Source organism: Mizuhopecten yessoensis, unplaced genomic scaffold (assembly GCF_002113885.1).
Source record: "Mizuhopecten yessoensis strain PY_sf001 unplaced genomic scaffold, ASM211388v2 scaffold10479, whole genome shotgun sequence".
NCBI lineage: Eukaryota > Metazoa > Mollusca > Bivalvia > Pectinida > Pectinidae > Mizuhopecten > Mizuhopecten yessoensis.
Window position 1 is genome coordinate 1,103,702 of NW_018408567.1, and position 19,400 is coordinate 1,123,101.

A 19,400-nucleotide genomic window follows, 5' to 3' on the forward strand; every position below is an offset into this window, starting at 1 on the left:
TGTGACCTGGGTGAGATGAGACACCATGCTATGTATGTGACCTGGGTGAGATGAGACACCATGCTATGTATGTGACCTGGGTGTGATGAGACACCATGCTATGTATGTGACCTGGGTGAGATGAGACACCATGCTATGTATGTGACCTAGGTGAGATGAGACACCATGATTTATGTGACCTGGGTGAGATGAGACACCATGCTATGTATGTGACCTGGGTGAGATGAGACACCATGCTATGTATGTGACCTGGGTGAGATGAGACACCATGCTATATATGTGAACAGGGTGAGTTGACAAACCATGGTGTATGTTTCATCACAGATATGCTGTTGTCTATGCCATTTGAGTAAGATAAGACACCATTGTCTTTGTCACAAGAGAGAGATGAGACTAATAGAATCTGTCACCCCTTGGGGTGAGATAGAGGAATCTCAACCTGGGGAGGGGGGGGGAGATTCTTCAGTTACCAAACACATTGCTTGCTGAATCTTTCTCCGAGGGTTGAGAATCCCCATCTTACCTCAAGGGGCTGAATGATTCTTTTTCTCTTATCCTGTTGACCTATTATTTACACAAAGCAATTTTAACGTTACAGGTTCAATGCATTGTTAATGTGACATATATGCATTGTTGATGTGATGTCATACAGTTGTTATGAATAGGGCAATTCCCCTATCTCAAACCTAGGGTGAGACAAGGATATCTCACACCAAAGGTAGTGTGGATACACCTGTCAGGGTAATATAATTCACCAGAATGGGATAAGACACTTAGGTCTATGTTACCTTAGTGAGCTGCCTGTTCTGGCCCTTCAACATCCTGACGGTTTCCTCTGGGTTCATGGTGCTGTTAGTTGAGCGGACAGCAAGGTTCATGTGGAGTGGAAACCCCTGTGGATGAGGAGAGATAGAGATATAATACTGTAACGTCAATTTAACGTTTTGCAATAATATAATTTTGATGAATTTTGTGCACTCTTTGCTGCCGATATTAATACCTGTATCATAATTTGTCTTGTCATTATTATTCACTGTATCGTTCAATAACCCATCAGTACTGACTACATCATGTTAAGGGCATGGGAAATCAATTGGAATGTTTCAGATTGACAGGATTCATCTAGGACCATTAACAGATTTTATGTATGCAATCGTGCATAGTGAGGGTATTGATTGAAATGGGCCTTATCCTGCTAATTAACTTAGAGCGGTATAGAAACAAACACATGAGTACAAGGTCTGCCAGGTAAAGTTACCTAGAGACACAAAATCTGATGTAAAAGACATGTTAATGAGTTTCATTTTACCAATAATAAACAGAGATAATTGAGGACCTTACAAACACCTTTAGCTAAGGTAAAGTTACCTAGACACAAAATCTGATGTGAAAGACATGTTAATGATTTTCATTATACATGTCCCAAAAATATACAGCGATCATCGAGAACCTTATAAGACTCTTTCATGCCCAGGGGTGTAGGATAAGGAAATTCCACCCGAGGAGTTTTCATATTTGGTAAAACCTTAGGCTTTAGACGAAAACGAATCTGTCAGCGAGATTAAGCATACCCCATATTTGTAAACAGAACTGCACGGAAAAAATTCAATTCATCTTTCTAACGTGTATGGTAAATATATCGTAGTAGGTTTTAATGTCATCACAACGCCTTTTCCGCATAGCGGCATCAGATTTTTCCAAATTCATGACGCCAAGTCATTGTTAAGCCATTGTGACGTCGAGTGACGTGAAATGGGGTGTAATATAGAAATTTCCTACACACTTTTTTTACACTGGACAGCTCTATATCACACACTTGGAAATGAGAGAATACAAACTCCTTGAGACCAGGTAAAGTCACTACCACACTGATCTTAGATACTGGTATTGATTTTCTCCTACACTTACAGCAGAACTGACATGTTTGTTCACTCAACCATTACAGTTGTTTCAAACCATTATTGATTCTGGTAATTTTTGCAGTTTTTGAACTGTGAATTTCTGATTGGTATCGGCCTCCGATTGCTTTAAGTGAACTAAGATATGATCCTGCTCAGGTGTGACATCCTTATTTATTCATTAGCCGAGAGCTCACAGTGGCGACAAAAATGTGTCAAGCTTGGAGATGAAACGGATAATTACAATACAATTAACATCTATTAGAGGCAGTTGAAACACAACATTTCTTTACAGTGGTATGAGGTTTATACCTAGCATGAAGTCAAACAACATTTCATCTAGTTCGTTTTCATTACGTGGGTTTCGAAATTATAATGAATGGGAATAATTTACATTAGGAGATAGTGTATCAAATTACCATCATGATAATTGCCAAATTTCATCATAAAATTATTCCCTCCTCTAATTGATTGTTGATATCGTTAGGGACTTGCGCACACTTCTGTAAATTTAGTTTGTTAAAGAGTAAAATGACATTAAGCTGTCACAGGAGACTTGCTGACTGATGACTCGCATTATACTCAAGTATATAATGTAGCTCTCAAATCTCTGTTTTATTCAGAATTAATTCATTTCTGGGATAAAGTCAAGTAAAAATTAATGAAAAATGACAAAATCATAAGAACTGTTGTTTTTACACCACATTTTCTCATCTGAACATCGGAGTCATTGGAGATATATATGTTGACTGATGACTCGCATTATACTTCAGGTACCAGGTGCATGTACATTATGTAGCTCTCAAGTCTCAAATTTTATTCAGTATTCATTTATTTCTGGAATAAATTCAAGTTAGAATTCATGATGAATGACAAATCAGAATTGTGAAAGTTGTTGTTTCCACAACACATTTCTCATCTGAATATTCATGTACATGACAAAATTAAAAGCGAGCTGTCAGGTTTGACATATTTTGCCCAAATACCATACACTTTGTCAAGTGACAGCTCCTGAAGACCAAAGAAATTGGGTTAAAAATACGGACAAAACCCAGCAATTAATATCAACACCTAAACAAGATTAATGACAGCAGCATACAGACTAAAAACGTTACCTTTTCGGAACTCTCTATGAGAGTTTTCAGCTGTTGGTTCACCTCTGAAACACGAGCCTGCTGAAAATTCATTCTCTCTTGATGAGACTCCAAGTTGTTGTCCTGCATTTGACATAGAAATAGAATCTCGGTTAAATTTTCATTGCACCATAATTTGTTCTCTCTCGTTATTCCGATTGTCCTGTCACAAACTATCATACTATTTTAGAGTAGAAAGTTTTCCCCAAGCTTCAATACTGTCCCATATTTCAATATACAAACAAGTTGGTAAATCCTTTAATCTTGACTAACATTCAGATACTGACCACTCCAAAATATTTTTTAAAACATGAACACATCATGAATTGTTTGTGTGGAGTTAAGCGTCCTTGTAAGACAGAAGACAACGCCAAAATGAAAGGGTCGGAAAGTTGGAAAAGAAAAGATATATAGATCCCAAGATTGCAATGGGGGTAGGGTAGCAGATACAGTCGGGATTCTTCAATGATGAATAACTATTTGAAGCAAATCATCTTTAAACCAAAAGAATTGCAAAAGGAGCATTGAAATGGGGTCTGTTTCTTACATTATAGGTGGCTTTTCCGACATATTTCTGTTTTTCGTCGATGCTCTGGACTTGCTTTTGGTACCATTCTCGCGCCTGTTCTACTATTCCCAGTCCCTGCATCAACACCTCCTTCTCTTTCTCTAACTGTCTCAGTCTCTTGATCTGAAGGTAGAATACATTTTATATATAAAGTTGTGATTTATAAATGCTAGATGATGACTAAATCTTTACATAGCATATTCAAGGTATATCATATAGCATCAGTGATTATCTGAGGATAAAGAAAAAGTTTGGTTCATTCCTGAACCTGTAGTAAAACTTTGTAGCATAATGAAAATGGAATTAAAATGAAAACTTTCACATTCAATTAAAACTTTGTCTTAGTAAGTATCCTGTTTGGCCTGAAAGTCGTTGACCGGCTCTAGCTTTTTACCGTATAACAAAACGGTAATCATTACATACCATACTGTAATCCACTCCACTGGACAGCGTATGTCTGCGGGCCGAGTTCTGTCGTCGGACTGTAGCCCCCGACTTCTGAGGGAGGGAGCTGGCATTCTGGACCTTCGGATCCGACTCATTGCTGTGTGATACCCTGGCGACCTGCTCAATGTTAACTGTATAGAAGGGAAAGAATATATCATATATACTACATATCCGAACATAAATGTTTTTCTTTTTGTTTTCTGCTAAATATATGCAGGATTTTTAAGACCTACAATTCAGAATGATCACCTCAGTCTTACAACAGCAATATGAATGCACACTAAAACTAGAAAAAGACTTCAGCAATACACATGTTATACCTTGCTGCGTCAATGACTGTGAATTAACTTTTAAGTTGTTGAAAGCAAAAACAATCAATTTGCTTACTTGAAAATTGTGATCTCTTAATTAGCATACTGGTAATGCAATTTGGTGAGAAGTGCAAGAACTTGTACAATTTATGGTATGAATTGCATTTTTAATTAGCTTTTTTTATAATTAGTCACAATAACCCCAAAATGTATAACTTAATTATTCTTGGTGTTGGTACCACTGTAATAATTTTGATGAAAATTTAAACCTATTACCAATCATGGCCCTGTCTTAAAACTTTGGACATGTCAAGAGTTAAGTTCTAAAACACCCTTCCTAACTTCAACAGTATACAAAACTTTATTACTGTAAATGTTAGCGGATTATATAATGTAATATAATGTAGTAAAAAACATTCCAGACGACAGCTGGTATAGGAAATTTTAAGTAGAACAGCATTATTGCTATGTAGCATTCTCTCTATGTACACAACCATTTCTAAAGATCAAGCAACATAGGGATTGATTTTTCTATATTTTTTTAAGATACCATGCAGATTCAATTCTAGTGACTTTTCATGTCAGTTATTTGTGGAACACTACCAATGTCCTCCATTTGTTTCAAACCTTGATAAAACACTGATGCATATCAAGCTGTTTAAGTAAAGGTCCAGAAGAGCTATTAAGTAACATTTTATAAGTACCATAAATTGCCATCAATCTGTTCTGAGTACAGTGATACTATATGGCCGTCTGAACTCATTCATAAACATTTCATACTATTGTAGTTTATTATGGTTGGAAAACTGTGTAAAAGATTCAAAATATTTTCATAGGCTTTAAGTAGCTGTACATGACAATTCCCATGAACAAGTCTCAATATTCCATAAACAGTTATAAACATTTCATACTTTTGTAGTTTATTATGGTTGGAAAACTGTTTAAAAGATTCAAAATATTTTCATAGGCTTTATTTAAGTAGCTGTGCATGAAAATTCCCATGAACAAGTCTCAATATTCCATAAACAGTTATAAACATTTCATACTTTTGTAGTTTATTTTGGTTGGAAAACTGTGTAAAAGATTCAAAATATTTTCATAGGCTTAGTAACTGTACATGAAAATTCCCATGAACAAGTCTCAATATTCCATAAACAGTCAAGAAACACCAATACAATAGGTGCATTGTGTTTAGGACAACACCTTACAAGTTCTAGACATTACGAGTCAACAGTTCCTGCTGGTTTTTACATACCGGCTGAATGTCAATACCAAATGTCAATGCAACCGAGCCCCGTATAAAGTCATTGATCAGCCCTCTTAACTATTTAAGGACCTTTGAAGCTGTACTATATGAGCCCCAATCCTTTCCCCAGACCACAATAAACACTTGGCTGACACTTTAAATCTGAATCCCTTTCACCTTCTATATACTTGGTACTATATTGATTCTAGACCTGACATAAACGTCGACTATCTTGAGCAGCAGTCTATATTATATATTATATAAGTAACAACACAGTTCCTTGTTTAAATCTGAATCCCTTTCACCTTCTATATACTTGTTACTATATTGATTCTAGATCTGACATAAATGTCCACTATCTTGAGCAGCAGTCTATATTATATATTATACATAAGTGTAACAACACAGTTCCTTGTTTAAATCAGAATCCCTTTCACCTTCTATACACTTGGTACTATATTGATTCTAGACCTGACTTAAACGTCGACTATCTTGAGCAGCAGTCTATATTTTATAATATGCATAAGTGTAACAACACAGTTCCTTGTTCAAATCTGAATCCCTTTCACCTCCTATACACTTAGTACTACATATATTGATTCTAGCTCTGACTTAACTCATTCACCCCTGAAGTTTCAAAATGAACTACCAACCTTAGAATTGGAAGAGTTCAACTGTGTCTTCAGGGGTGAATGAGTTAACGTTGACTATCCCGAGCAGAAGTCCTTTATTTGATATTATATAAGTAACAACACTGTTCCTTATTTTTTCCCCCAAATGAATGCAATACATGTTTGAAGCCATATAAACAATATTCATGTTCCGACAGTTAACAAGATTTTTTTTTGTATTTATTATATATCATATGCTATGGTATTTTTTTTTAATCCATTTGATCTTTGATCATTATATATATGAGAGATTTGCTTACATCGTTAGGTGTGGCTTATTTGAGGTGAAATACGATTTAATGTACATTGTAGCTCTTGATTCTGACCTTGTTACTTCACTGAAAGTTGCCCATCATTCATGACAATTTAATTAAGCCTAGAAGTGTTTAAACAAGGAGCTAGGCATGCACGGTTCATTTGTTGTGTTTGACATTAGTATGGACACAAATCTGTTTGTCTGATGCATGTTAAAGTTCTTCATCCTCATGATCAGAGAACACGATACGTCCAAATCAGGTTTATAAGTTAACCATACATTAATGTACAACATAAAATATCAGTAATTTATATTCGATATTTTTTTCTTGCAAACTTTTCTATGTGTTTGTACTGAAAGCATATATACATGTACATGCATGTAAACCACAGTATACATGTACATACAACTGCTGAGTGACAATAAGGGTAACTTTTCACTTTATAATGATTTATCTCAAATGAAGATGGAAGACTTTCTGACAGACAAAAATGGTTAAATTCATTTTCACTTAAAACTGACAAAACTTTGAACCTTTGATCCTGGCCAGTATAGTGTTTCGAGATTTTATTTCAATCACACAGCACCCCACTGTTAGACAGACTGTTTGCTAGTGTACTGAGAGTTAGTGAAGCGGTGTCTCCTCAATTGTATTCAATCCTAAATAAATTACCCTGTACAAACAGCTCTATTGAACACTGACCAATGTTTTTGCTCAATTTCAAATCCAATGAAAACTAGTTTAATCCGAAGTTTGTGAACATGCTTTGAGGGCAAAAAGGAATAATGCACCAATATTGAATCTATAAACTGTCCTTAAACCCAGTTCCAGAAGGCTACTATAGACTTAAGTCAACTGTCATTTACTTATTAAAAATTATAAAAATAGTGAATATTATGATAATCTAAATCTGTAAAGTCAACAAAATTATCTTGTGTATTTAACAATGTATGTATGATCAGCTGTTTTAATTGGAACAGTTGTAGTCTGAGATATAAAACTGTTTTTATTTTCAGAGAGTACATTTGGGATTTAATATCATTTTCAACAATAACCCCAATTTTTCACGACCCAACCCACACCCCTAAATACTATAAGACATGAAATATTTTGTAATACTCTATGAAAATATTGGGTGTCATTTCTCTTTATCAAATATTTCTAATCTGTGATCTTTTTCAAACATAAAAGAAACTTTTCCTTCAAGACTGATACCAACCCAAATATTCGCCATTTAATAACCTTGGATAGGATTTCTACTTTGACCCTGTTACCTGTTGCGTGAGAATCTCTATTTTTTTCCCTCATTCTTCCTGTCACTAGCCGACAACCTTAGCAAAGCAATGTACCTGTGTGAAAGGCAAAATGATGAATTTGTTTCCGACTTCAATAACTGATTTTGTGAAGGCAGACTATTGACATAAATTCTTTTTGTAACTCACAACAGTCAAGCGCACACTTTAAGCAAAATCAAATAATTCGAGGAGGTGAGACAAAATTACATCTCGAGACCACCTTACCCAACCAACGGTGGCCCACACCTGGGGGTTAATTACAGGTAAGAGTGAATGTAATTCCCGCCTGTCGATGCTATTAACGACCCATTTGTAGCAATGTACAAGATTTTATCAGACAATTACGAGCTATCAGTGTTATCACTGCAATTCAAATAAGCCGTTATTTGATCTTGTACCCTAAATTAAGATTTTTTGTACCGATCCATTGGTGCGATTATACAAGCAGCAAATCTCTTTTGTGATACTGATGTAATGTTCCCTGATGGCGCATGATTTTGAAACAAATTTGTAAAGAAGTACAAATTAAAGAGGTTTGGAACATCAGAAGTGTTTATAGTCCCCCTAGGTTTTACTTTTTTTGCAACATTAAAGAATGTGCAATGGTTTCCTATTAAATTATTTGCATATATACAGTTACATTGTTTATCATACTTGCCAAGTCTCCCTACTTTGAAGGGCGACTCAGGATTCTGGACCCTAAAATTGAGCATTTCTCCACCAGTGAATTTGTTAAAACTATTCTTATTTTCCAAGATCTAATGATTTCACCTAATTGTGTTTTTTCCCCCTAGGTTGTACAAATAATGCTTTTAATTCTGAGCATGCATAATCCCCCTCATGGAAATTAAAAAAAAAAATGGCAAGTTTGATTGTATCATTCATGGATATGGAAGATATTTCTATTTTCACAATTAAGAGCAAAGCAAGTGAAATTTATATATGATATTCAATGGAAAACTATTGAATTTTCTGTTTATTACATGACCAACAAAGTCCAGAGCTTGCCAGTAAATCCATTAAAAGAATTACTTCATTTTTCATTCCCCCTTCCTTAGACACCAAAATTGCATGTCATTTTTGTGTTTTGGCATATCACAATTAACTTGATACCATCAGAAGTGATCTAAGTCTGAGCTAACATTGACATATGACCCCAGGCTCATGTCTATATCATTTCCTTATCACACTTGCCCCTGTATTACAGGAGATACAGTAGCTACCAGTGATTCCCCTTAATCCGTCACCCAACCTGATCAAAGTCAACAACTGATATGATCACTAACTCTGCAGTAAATCCTGAACACACAGTATAAAATTGCTATAAGGTTTCTTCATAACTACATAAATAAGGACGTCTTCAACCAGGGTTTTTGCCAGCTATTTTGGGAAGAGTCCCTGAGCAGGAATGGAGAAAATATCATCAGCATTTTGCAAAAAATGCAAAATATCATCAGTGTTCCCACATATAGTACAGGTTTGGGAAAATATCATCAGTTTGGAAAAAATAAAACCTGCAATGTAATTAGCAAAACGTTTTCCTCCAGCTGTTTCTTACAGTAATTGTATAGCAATAAATAAACACATCAATTTTCAGTGTTTTTGTTTACCAGTTTTCAATTTCAAATTCTTGTTATTTCTGTATTGTGAAATGTTCCTTCACGGATGGTTTAAATACTCTGAACGTTGCACATATCACGAAAAGAAACTTGTATGAACATGTTTTCATCCAATTGGGAAAAGAAAGACTGAAATTGGGAAAATGTAGGGTCATATTTTTCAATTGGAAATTGGTCCCTCAGTACTGGATCGCCCCTATAAAGACCTGACAAAAACACTGTCAACCATCAGCTTTAACACGAGTGTTTTAAAAGTTGGGTTCAAGCTTTATTACAAGTAGAAGATACCTCAAAAGTATTGTACACTTGCTAGTTTGAAGTCAATTTTGAATCCATGGCAGTTTATTTTCTATGTATTTCAAGTGAAATATATATCTTCATATTACAGTATCTCAAAACTTTTTGCATTATCCCAACGGCTAGAATGCTGTATATTTGTGTATGTGACCACAGGATCGTCCCAGGTGAGTACTGATAGGCCCCCTGCAGAGCTGGGAGTTTTCTTCTGTGTCTGAATTCTACCTCAAGGAAAGAATTAATGAAGAGACGAACATTAATTTGCTGCCCCGATTGCAACATTTGGAATCTGTGTTTTCTTCTCTTTCTTTTTGGCTGGGTACCTCAGTCTTCATATGATATGACCTTAACTATTACAAAAAAACATTAAACCCCAATTAAATGAACAAACAAAATCATCTAATGATGTAGTGGCATACTTGTAAAAAGACTTGTACATGCACAATGTACCTACATGTGGTGATATTATTAGAGGTGTTAACTGTCTGTTGGTTGCCATAAATGACCACATGGCAGCTGGGATTCCAAAATAAAGACAGGAAATTGGTGTTGAGGCTCTGTGCGATACATAGCGGCACTGAGTTAATATTTACACAACATATCAGGGTGATTCTGGAGGTGACAAATCCGAGAGTGACACCACTCAACTCTACAATTAACTGTATTTACCTAAGTCCTGACATAGGTAATAACATACTGGGATCCTTTCACTCTGAGCAGACTAGTTTAAGTATTATTTACACTTGCATAACAGAAAGGGTGGTATTTCCTGGCCCCTAACTTAAACACACTGTAAATGAATGGATTACTGTACCACTATCTCAAAGTTGAATTATCCAAATAACAACTTTATAATTAATTCCTATGGTACATGTATGTGATTAATTCTGATTTTGTGACATTGTGGAAGAAAACTTACTTTAATTTCCTTCCATGTCTGTTTTTTTTCTAAATTGCTACCATGGCTATATATTATGACTGACTCAATCTTGGGTTAAACTTTTCCTGGAACAAAAATATTACTGTGCCTGATGGAATGGCTAGAAAAACATATGTGCGTAATGATTTAGGTATTTTTTCCCCCCTTTATGACATGTAATTAATACTTACTTTCAAGTTTATCAGCCCTAAGATGAAGATGGTTTTAACCCACTATACATGTATATAATAATGATACCAATTATCTTGCACATGAAAAAGCAACAAATATATGTGAAATATTTAGGAACCAAAATAAACGTTTTATCGCAAACGATTTTTTGTTAGTAATTGTTACTAACTTGCCTGAAGAAACTACTGAAAAATTAGTTTAATATAGCATAAATTTACAACATTTTAAATTCACATCCCATAAATCAAATCATGATCAAGATTTCCTAGCATAGAATGTCTTTTTCATGATAAACTTGTCATAAAGTGGATCATTATTTCCCCATATCCTGTACGATTATGTTCCATCTATCTCTGATCACGATGTACAATTAAAACCACTCAACCACAGCTCAATAGATCTAGATCCTATCGATGTTCCCAGCCGCAGAAAATTTCAGCAATTTCCCGGTCACGCTATTCAATGAAAAGTAACAACTTCAATTTTATGCTACAATAGCAGGTTATGATGTACTATGACAATCATAGATTCGACACAATATTTCATAAAAACAGAACTGTTGAGCTCAGAGAAATTCAATTTGAAACCGAGTCTTAACTGGACCTGGACGGATCAAAGACGTTAGCCGTTGCTCAGGAGGGTATCAAGTGTCCAATGGATAATTTGTGAACAGTTAATAGACAGGGCAAAGTAGCAGTGTTATCACGCCAGGTAAACTATTTACCTGTGTGTACCTTGACAGTTAGATGATATGGTCTAGTACTCGCCAATAATCGGACGTTGTGTAAACGAGACACTCGAGATCAGCATGGCACATACCGGTAGTACATTACCATATAAAACATTTCAGTTCCTGTCCAACTTTATTGCCCTTATCTATGTATAGCAACAGTGGTTTCTCCTCTTTCTTTATTTAACATTTTGAATTCAAATTATATAGGGCAAGAATGCAAAGCAAATATCTTTCTCAACGTTTAACGTTTAAAATCCTATCAGTGTTTGAAAAACCTTATCAGTTATCCAACTCGCTGTTCTCACGATGACCTCATCTTTAACGAAAAGTTCAAAAGTTTGATTTGAATAATTATTTAGGGCAAGACTGTTAACATATATATATATATACATCAAAAAACAAATATTTGAATACAACCACTTACCAGTACTGCATTGAGAAAAAACATTTAATAGAATAAAGAATAACTGAACATAACTGATTTAAAAATAATAAAAAAAATCCTGATGCCCAAAAAGGCTTTAGCAAGTGTGTTGTACTAGTAAATGAAGAAGCTTCTATTCCAACTGTAATTAATAGTTAACTTAAAAAATACACTTTCAAATGAAACTATTCTAGGTACCATGTCTTTGTTAAAGATCCTATATACATGCAATCATTACTCAACTCTTGCAATTGTCTATATATACAAGAATGCACATACGTTCATAGCACATTTTGTACAGTCTGTATGTGAATCTGAGGAGAGTCAACTTTAGACCTTTCAAACTTCGTGTTCTGATAAAAGCTTTTGCTGCAATCAAATTCTTCTTCTTCTTTTGTTTTGTAAAATTTTACAAAAGTGATAATAACTTGACATTGGATTGAATAAGATTATAAATAAACAGAGCTTGTTTTAAATTTTCAATAATATTCACAGTGCAGAAACTTGTTCAGGTAATGTTTATAATTAAACCATATTTTTTTTTATATAATTTTTATCTACAGAATGCAATTTTGATCAAATACAAAGATAGGTGTACAAATTACCCTGGAGCCTTATTAAATACTTTTATTTTCTCATTTGTTATTATAAATGCCTAAATAAAAGTGTTATAGGCTTAAAGGCATGAAGTCAATTACTTTTCTATGCCCTGTGGGTTTAAAAAGCTAATCTACCAGTGGAAGGAGAGTTTAATCCCCTCAGGCTAACTACATGCATATGTAGCTTAGAAATTGGCAACAATTACCTGTAATCTTATCTCAATCTGACAACACACTATTATTTAGAAACATAAATAAACATGATTGGGTAAGTCAACCTTTCAATACCTGTGTTTATTTTTGATTGCTTATATCATCACTTGACAGATATAGATAACATTAGCTCTGGGAATCAGCAATTCATAATACATTACGATTGATCCCATAAGCTGTAGGCTATTTTCAAGTAATACAATTAAAACAATTATAGTTACTCAATGTGATTTCCATTTCTATGTGATATAAGGTGAAAATGACACACTTAGGAATCATGTATTCAAGATTATTATGCTCTATATTTAATTAATCAATTAATATTTTCAGACATTTTAATCATTGTCAACAAAATCCATTACAGAGTCTTAAAAGCTGCAACTGATAAAATACAGATTGGTAAACAAAATCCCTCTAGAACCTTATTAAATATTTTCATTTTTTTCATTTTCATGAACGTCTTTTTAAAAATTCTGGTGTCAGTCCTACTACTAAGAAATATAGTGGGTTCTCAAAAGAGTAGGCGAGTTCTATAAGGAAAGCATGATTAAGTCCTGGATTCAAATATCTGAATCCCAAAAATCACTGATTAGTTTAGACATATATATAGATAACATTTCTCAGGATGTACCATCCCCTGGGATTATGTATTACATCTTTTACGTTTTTATTAAAATGCTCGATAATTTTCAGAAAATATTTACCGTAAACTCCTCCAGCTGATGAATGAGAACTTTGGGCCAGTAGATGTGAATCACTATTAGCTTGATGAAAATGTTCTTTCTTTGCAACAGATGGTTGTCCAGGCTCTTTGATTCGTCGCTGCCAGTTCTTCAGTTCAGTTATGATACGTTTATTATTTTTGTCTCTTGGAGGAACCTGAGGCGGATTACTCCCATTTGTATTGTGATTATCTTTTAAAGAGTCAACGGATGATTTTGAAATCGGCGAAATTGGAACATCATGATGAGAGCTATAAGATGACAGTTTTTCTCTTGAATGGTATTTTTCTGGGTGATCCAAAATTTCTTTTCTAACATTACTTCGATCATGTAATGCATTCAATACATTATTCGGTTTCACAGCTGCAGTATTTATGGTGTGGTATCTATTTTGGTGTAAAGCTCTATGACTAGATCTCTTGGGAGGCTGAGGTGCATCACTTCGTGGCTGACTTGTTCTCCTGGTACCATGTTCGGTTCTATTTTCTTTTTCATTTATATGCTGCCCGTCATTTAGGACTCCTTGTCTGCTTGGGTCAACCTTTACGTGCTTATTATGTGTATGGCTTTCATGTTTTTGCTGGTGGTCGTGTGTTCTGGGATTTCTACTTGTTAACATAGCAAGTTTTAAACCGGCCACAAATCTGTCAAAACTAAGGTAACCATTATGAGGAGTAACTTTTCGTAAAGCTTCGATTACCCCACTTGGTAGCCCCTTCACCCCTTCCTCGTGCCATCTGCTTTCGATGTCGACAAATCGAACATAACCACATCTCTGTTCGTCTAAAATGTCGAAAAGAACACGAAGTGATTTAACAAACTGTTTCGGTAATCCTTCAATGCTGTTCCATGCTGTTACACTTGTCATGTCGACTTCTGTCCGTTTACCTGTCCACCTACCTATCAACGCATCACTCGCACCGACTGACTGACAGCGTCTGGGCCTACTTTTGTTTTGATTGGATGTGAGGCTCTACGGTGAATACATTTTGCTAAATAAAAAAACTGAAACGAAAACATTAAACTACAAAATATGCACAATAAACGGAGGTTCTCACCGAAAAACAGAATTAACATAAAATGTATTAAAAATGAGTTGAATGAAAATTAAGTGAATACGCTCCTTTCGAAAACAAATTATGCACCCAAATTAATTCGTATGGCATTCTTAAATATGTACATACCGTATTACTCTCAAACTGCTGTGTTTATCATTTGCATTTTTACGTTAAAAAAGTATTGTAATCTAAAATAGAAATGCCCTTTTGTTATTATTCAATTTTATATAATTTATAGACAAGCAGATATATATGTCCACCATTATAACTCGTTTCTAAATTTAGAGACTATAAGAGATATTCGGGGCCATTTTGAACCTGAACACGAGAAAGGTAATCAACATTATTGTATGCTAATGCAGTGCTAAGCACAGTCATTTTTAGGGTTATATGTGCACGGTATTCATTTAAACATGTGGCGTGGCTTTATTCTACAAATAAATTGAATGCGCGTCTGAAAACTGGAGAAAACACTTTACGCTAGCGAATACACAACCACTTAGAGTTGTAGAAAAGCTGTCTGACAGGTCGGTCACGGACGCTACACTCGGGGTGGCGCATTTATCTTCCGCGTTCATTAACGAACTGGTATTCTGCACCATAAATGTAGTTTGCGTGAATCAGTGGGTCGAGTTTATTGAGAACCATATGTACTCCAGATCGTCAAAAAAATTGCTGGATCAGGTTTGGACAGAGACCGAGTTTTTGCTGTCCCTAACACCTTGGCTTTTGACAGACGGGTGTCAGATGTCCATGTTGGGCTAGAGCACACCACTAAGCATGGCAAATATTGAAACCCTTTTAGGTGGGGTTTTCACAGTTTGATGTCCCAGAGTGGGTCGTGATATTGATCCAAGCATGTGAAAAAATGGTGACATTTCTCATTCGGGGGTGAAAAAAAAAATCAGAACACTTGCCCCGGGCAAGTACACCTGAATAGAAATCAACTTGCTTGAATATTTGCTAATAGAATATTTTCTACTTGCTCCATGTAAAATGCATAGTATATAGGCATGTAAAGACAGAAAACGGATTTTTCATGAAATATATTAGTCTTTTTCTCTCCCTATTTGCAATTATTATAATTATTTTATTTGCTCACCTTGCCCAAAGGGTCATCTGAGCTTATGCCGTACTGCAGCGTCCATCGTCTGTCAGTCAACTAATTCTTTTGAACGACTTCTGATGAAAAACTGGAGGACCTAGTGTCATGATATTTGGCCAGTTGGTACCTATAAAAATCCTCATTAAAATGATCTTGACCTACTTTCAAGGTCACAGGTAGTGTTGGGAATCTCTTGTAAACTCATACCCGATCATCACTTCCAATCATGTGACTGATGATCGACTAATGATCGATCAAATTGAACATATAAATTAAGTAATTTAAGGTTAGATTCACTTTCTAAAATCTACTTTCACTTTCATTAACGGGGAGGCCCTGACGTTAGAGAATTTCGCTAATAACACACAACATTCATACAAAAATCAATGAGTTTGTTAAGGACATTCCAATATGGCTGCCACACCAAACTGTATATCAAATTAAATAATGCATTCCGTTACATTAAACAATCCCTGTCACAAAATAATCCTCCTCCAATATTTCTCAAACATAATTGAGGTACATGTACTAAATTTCAGAAAAAACATTCAATAACTGATGAAAAACTCACTTTTTATATGTTCATTTTCCAAGCTAAATAAAAGTTACAATTCAGGAAAAAAAACCATTTAAACTTGTAAATATCATAAGTTTGGATGTCCATGGAAATGCATTTGTCAAGAAAAATGTGAGAAAATGCTTTAAATCTTAAGAATGATGACATGTATTTTGGTTGGATATTATACTTTCAACAAAGCGGTTTAGTTATATACAGCTAAGGACAAACAATACCTTCCAAACGTTTAAATCAGTAGCTCGCGGATGATCCTAGAGTTTAATGATCATCACTTCCAATCATGTGTCTGATGATCGACTAATGATCGATCAAATTGAACATATAAATTAAGTAATTTAAGGTTATATTCGCTTTCTGAAATCTACTTTCACTTTCCTGGTTTGCCATTTTGTTACGCACTGACAGCCATGCAGCATTTCTATTGAAACGCAAGTTCTGATAGGTTGTTGGGTGGACCAGCTAGCCAATCAGCGTCGTTGTTGTGTGAGACGTTCGCTTGTTTTGCCCAAGAACGAACAACTCGCTGACGGCAGTAATAACAGTATCCAAGTTTAATTTTTGTTAATACTTAAATAATTATTTATTAAATATTTACTTTTGAATATTTTTGAATTTCTGAAATCAGGGTCCGGATTTGTCCGGTTATTGGTCATGCCAATGCGACTTCCTGTTTGAAAAACACTAAAATACAGCCTGTTAAGTTAATTATTTATTTTAGGGAACGGAGAATTACATGCATAACATGTTTTACATACTATTCTAATCCACTTGCCCGAGCGCTAAGACTGGTTATGTCGGGCAAGTGGATTTTTTACACCCCTGTCATTTTCGTTACCAAATTCACAAGCAACAAATGAAAAATATTATCAGGGATCGACAATAACAGTTGACTTGAGGACAAAATCCACCAAAATCTTAGAAACTCTTAATTGTTCTACAAAGCCGATGGACCGTCGTGATCAGTTTATTTAACACAATACATATACAATTGTATATCGCACATGATTTGTTAAAAGAGAAAAATTAGAAAAAAATTTGTTAAATTCTGTGCTCTGCAGCTGACACGTTAAATGATTGGGTTTAAGTGTTCAGTTAATCAGCCCCATCCATATGGTCCAATTTTATCAATTTTTACCTGAGATGGTTTGGTAGGGCTAAGAATGAAATATAATATATGTTGTAGGCTCATTTTGTGTGTCATTTGTTTGTGTGTGTTACTGTTTACAGGGCGTGACCTTTAGTCCGAGTGGTGTAGGGGATTTCCCTTTTCGTCTATTTATAACATCCATGCGAGTCCAGTAATGGTCCTGTATCTATATTTGTCTGTAACCTGTTTGTCCAGTTGTGGTCCATGTCCAGTTGTGGTCCAGATTAAACCAGTAATTAAAGGGGCAAACTTTGATGCCATATTTCTTTTAATGAATGTATGTATTGTATGCACTTCCACTTATGTTACCTCGCTATCCTCATATTCATAGTCCGTTCCAAATGTCCAGTTTGACCACTTGAATTGTTCAGGAAAGCCCTGCTAAAAATAGCGCCGATAACGTCACCTGACTAGAAAGTAAACACAAGTGGTGTGAGCGAGATGAAACTGTTTCCAAAGGGGCCCCCAGAGAGGGGATATTCACGAGACGAATATCCCTTTTCAAATGTTTTCATAAAGTGCATATATTCAATGACAAACTACACGCGTATAAAAAAAGGAAATGTTTATGATTTTTAGCTCACCTGGCACGAAGTGCCAAGTGAGCTTATGCCGTGGTGCGGCGTCCGTCGTCCGTCCGGCGTCAATATTTTACTTTAAACGACTTCTTCTTAATAACCGAAAGGCCTAGGGTGATGATATTTGGCCAGAAGCAAACTGGGATGAAGGGCTACCAAGTTTGTTCAAATAAATGACCTTCATCTATTTTCAAGGTCACAGGGGTCAAATATGTTAAAAACTTTAAACAACTTCTTCTCAATAACCAAAATGCCCAGGGTAATGATATTTGGCCAGTAGCATGCTGAGATAAAGGGCTACAAAGTTTGTTCAAATAAATGACCTTCACCCATATTCAAGGTCACAGGGGTCAAATATGTTAAAAACTTTAAACAACTTCTTCTGAATAACCAAAATGCCCTGGGTGATGATATTTAGTCAGTAGCATACTAGGATCAAGGGCTACCAAGTTTGTTTAAATGTATGACCTTGAATCATATTCAAGGTCACAAGGAGCAAATATGTTTAAAATATTTCAACAACTTGTTCTGAATAACCAAAAGGCTCAGGATGTTGATATTTAGTTAGTAGCATATGCTGGGATCAAGGACTACTATGTTTGTTAAAGTGAATGACTTTGACTTATATTCAAGGTCACAGGGGTCAAATTTGTTTAAAATCTTTAAACAACCTCTTATGAATAACCATGGGTCCCAGGATGTTTATACTTTGCAAGTTGCATCCTGAGATGAAAGCCTATACAATGTGTTCAACATAATGACTTTGTTCGACTTTCAATCACAGGGGTGAAATGTTTAAAAAAAAAATAACAGGGTCTTTTGAACGAATTTTAATCATAAATACTGATATTTTGCCTGTAGCTTTATTTTAGATCACTTTTAAGGTTACAAGCATGAGTTTTATACCAGGTGAGCGATGCAGGCCCATTGGGCCTCTTGTTTTATTACATTGTACAACTCAATGTCTTTGACCAATTGTTTTTCTAGACCATGCATATAAATGTATGTATACTCTCTTTCCCACTTTCACTGTCTCCATACGCTAACACTTAGTAAGTCATATTAGCCATCACACACAATAAACTGTATGGCAAAACCACTACGTGTGCATGTAGAATATGTGTCAGATATGGAAAGTGTTGAGATACTTGATAATTATATTTTTTCAATACTTTACAGAGATTAAAGCATACTTGTAAATGGACCTTTTTTAGGTCACCTGAGACAAAGTCTCAAGTGACCTATTGCGATCGCCTTTTGTCCGTCGTCGTCCGTCGTCCGTCGTGCGTCCGTAAACAATTTACATTTTCGACTTCTTCTCCAAAACCCCTGAACCAATTTCAATGAAATTTTGCAGGGACCTTCCATGGACAAAGGTCAACAAAAATAGT

General features: G+C 35.2%; 2 protein-coding genes across 2 annotated transcripts in view; one reads left to right on the forward strand and one right to left on the reverse strand.

Moving 5' to 3' along the window:
- The window catches only part of LOC110460765 (suppressor APC domain-containing protein 2-like), a 20,321-nt gene extending 5,815 nt beyond the window's left edge, over nucleotides 1-14,506 (reverse strand). The window contains exons 1-5 of the mRNA XM_021513881.1: nucleotides 13,527-14,506; nucleotides 4,023-4,177; nucleotides 3,579-3,722; nucleotides 3,014-3,115; nucleotides 789-893 (exon numbers count right to left, since the gene is read on the reverse strand). Coding sequence (XP_021369556.1) covers nucleotides 789-893; nucleotides 3,014-3,115; nucleotides 3,579-3,722; nucleotides 4,023-4,177; nucleotides 13,527-14,412 — 1,392 coding nt within the window. The 5' untranslated portion in view covers nucleotides 14,413-14,506. The remainder of the gene's footprint in view (nucleotides 1-788; nucleotides 894-3,013; nucleotides 3,116-3,578; nucleotides 3,723-4,022; nucleotides 4,178-13,526) is intronic.
- A 379-nt stretch (nucleotides 14,507-14,885) lies between these two features.
- LOC110460808 (aspartate, glycine, lysine and serine-rich protein-like) overlaps nucleotides 14,886-19,400 on the forward strand; it is a 26,996-nt gene continuing 22,481 nt past the window's right edge. The window contains exon 1 of the mRNA XM_021513967.1: nucleotides 14,886-14,935. The gene's annotated coding sequence lies outside the window, so the exon portion shown is untranslated. The remainder of the gene's footprint in view (nucleotides 14,936-19,400) is intronic.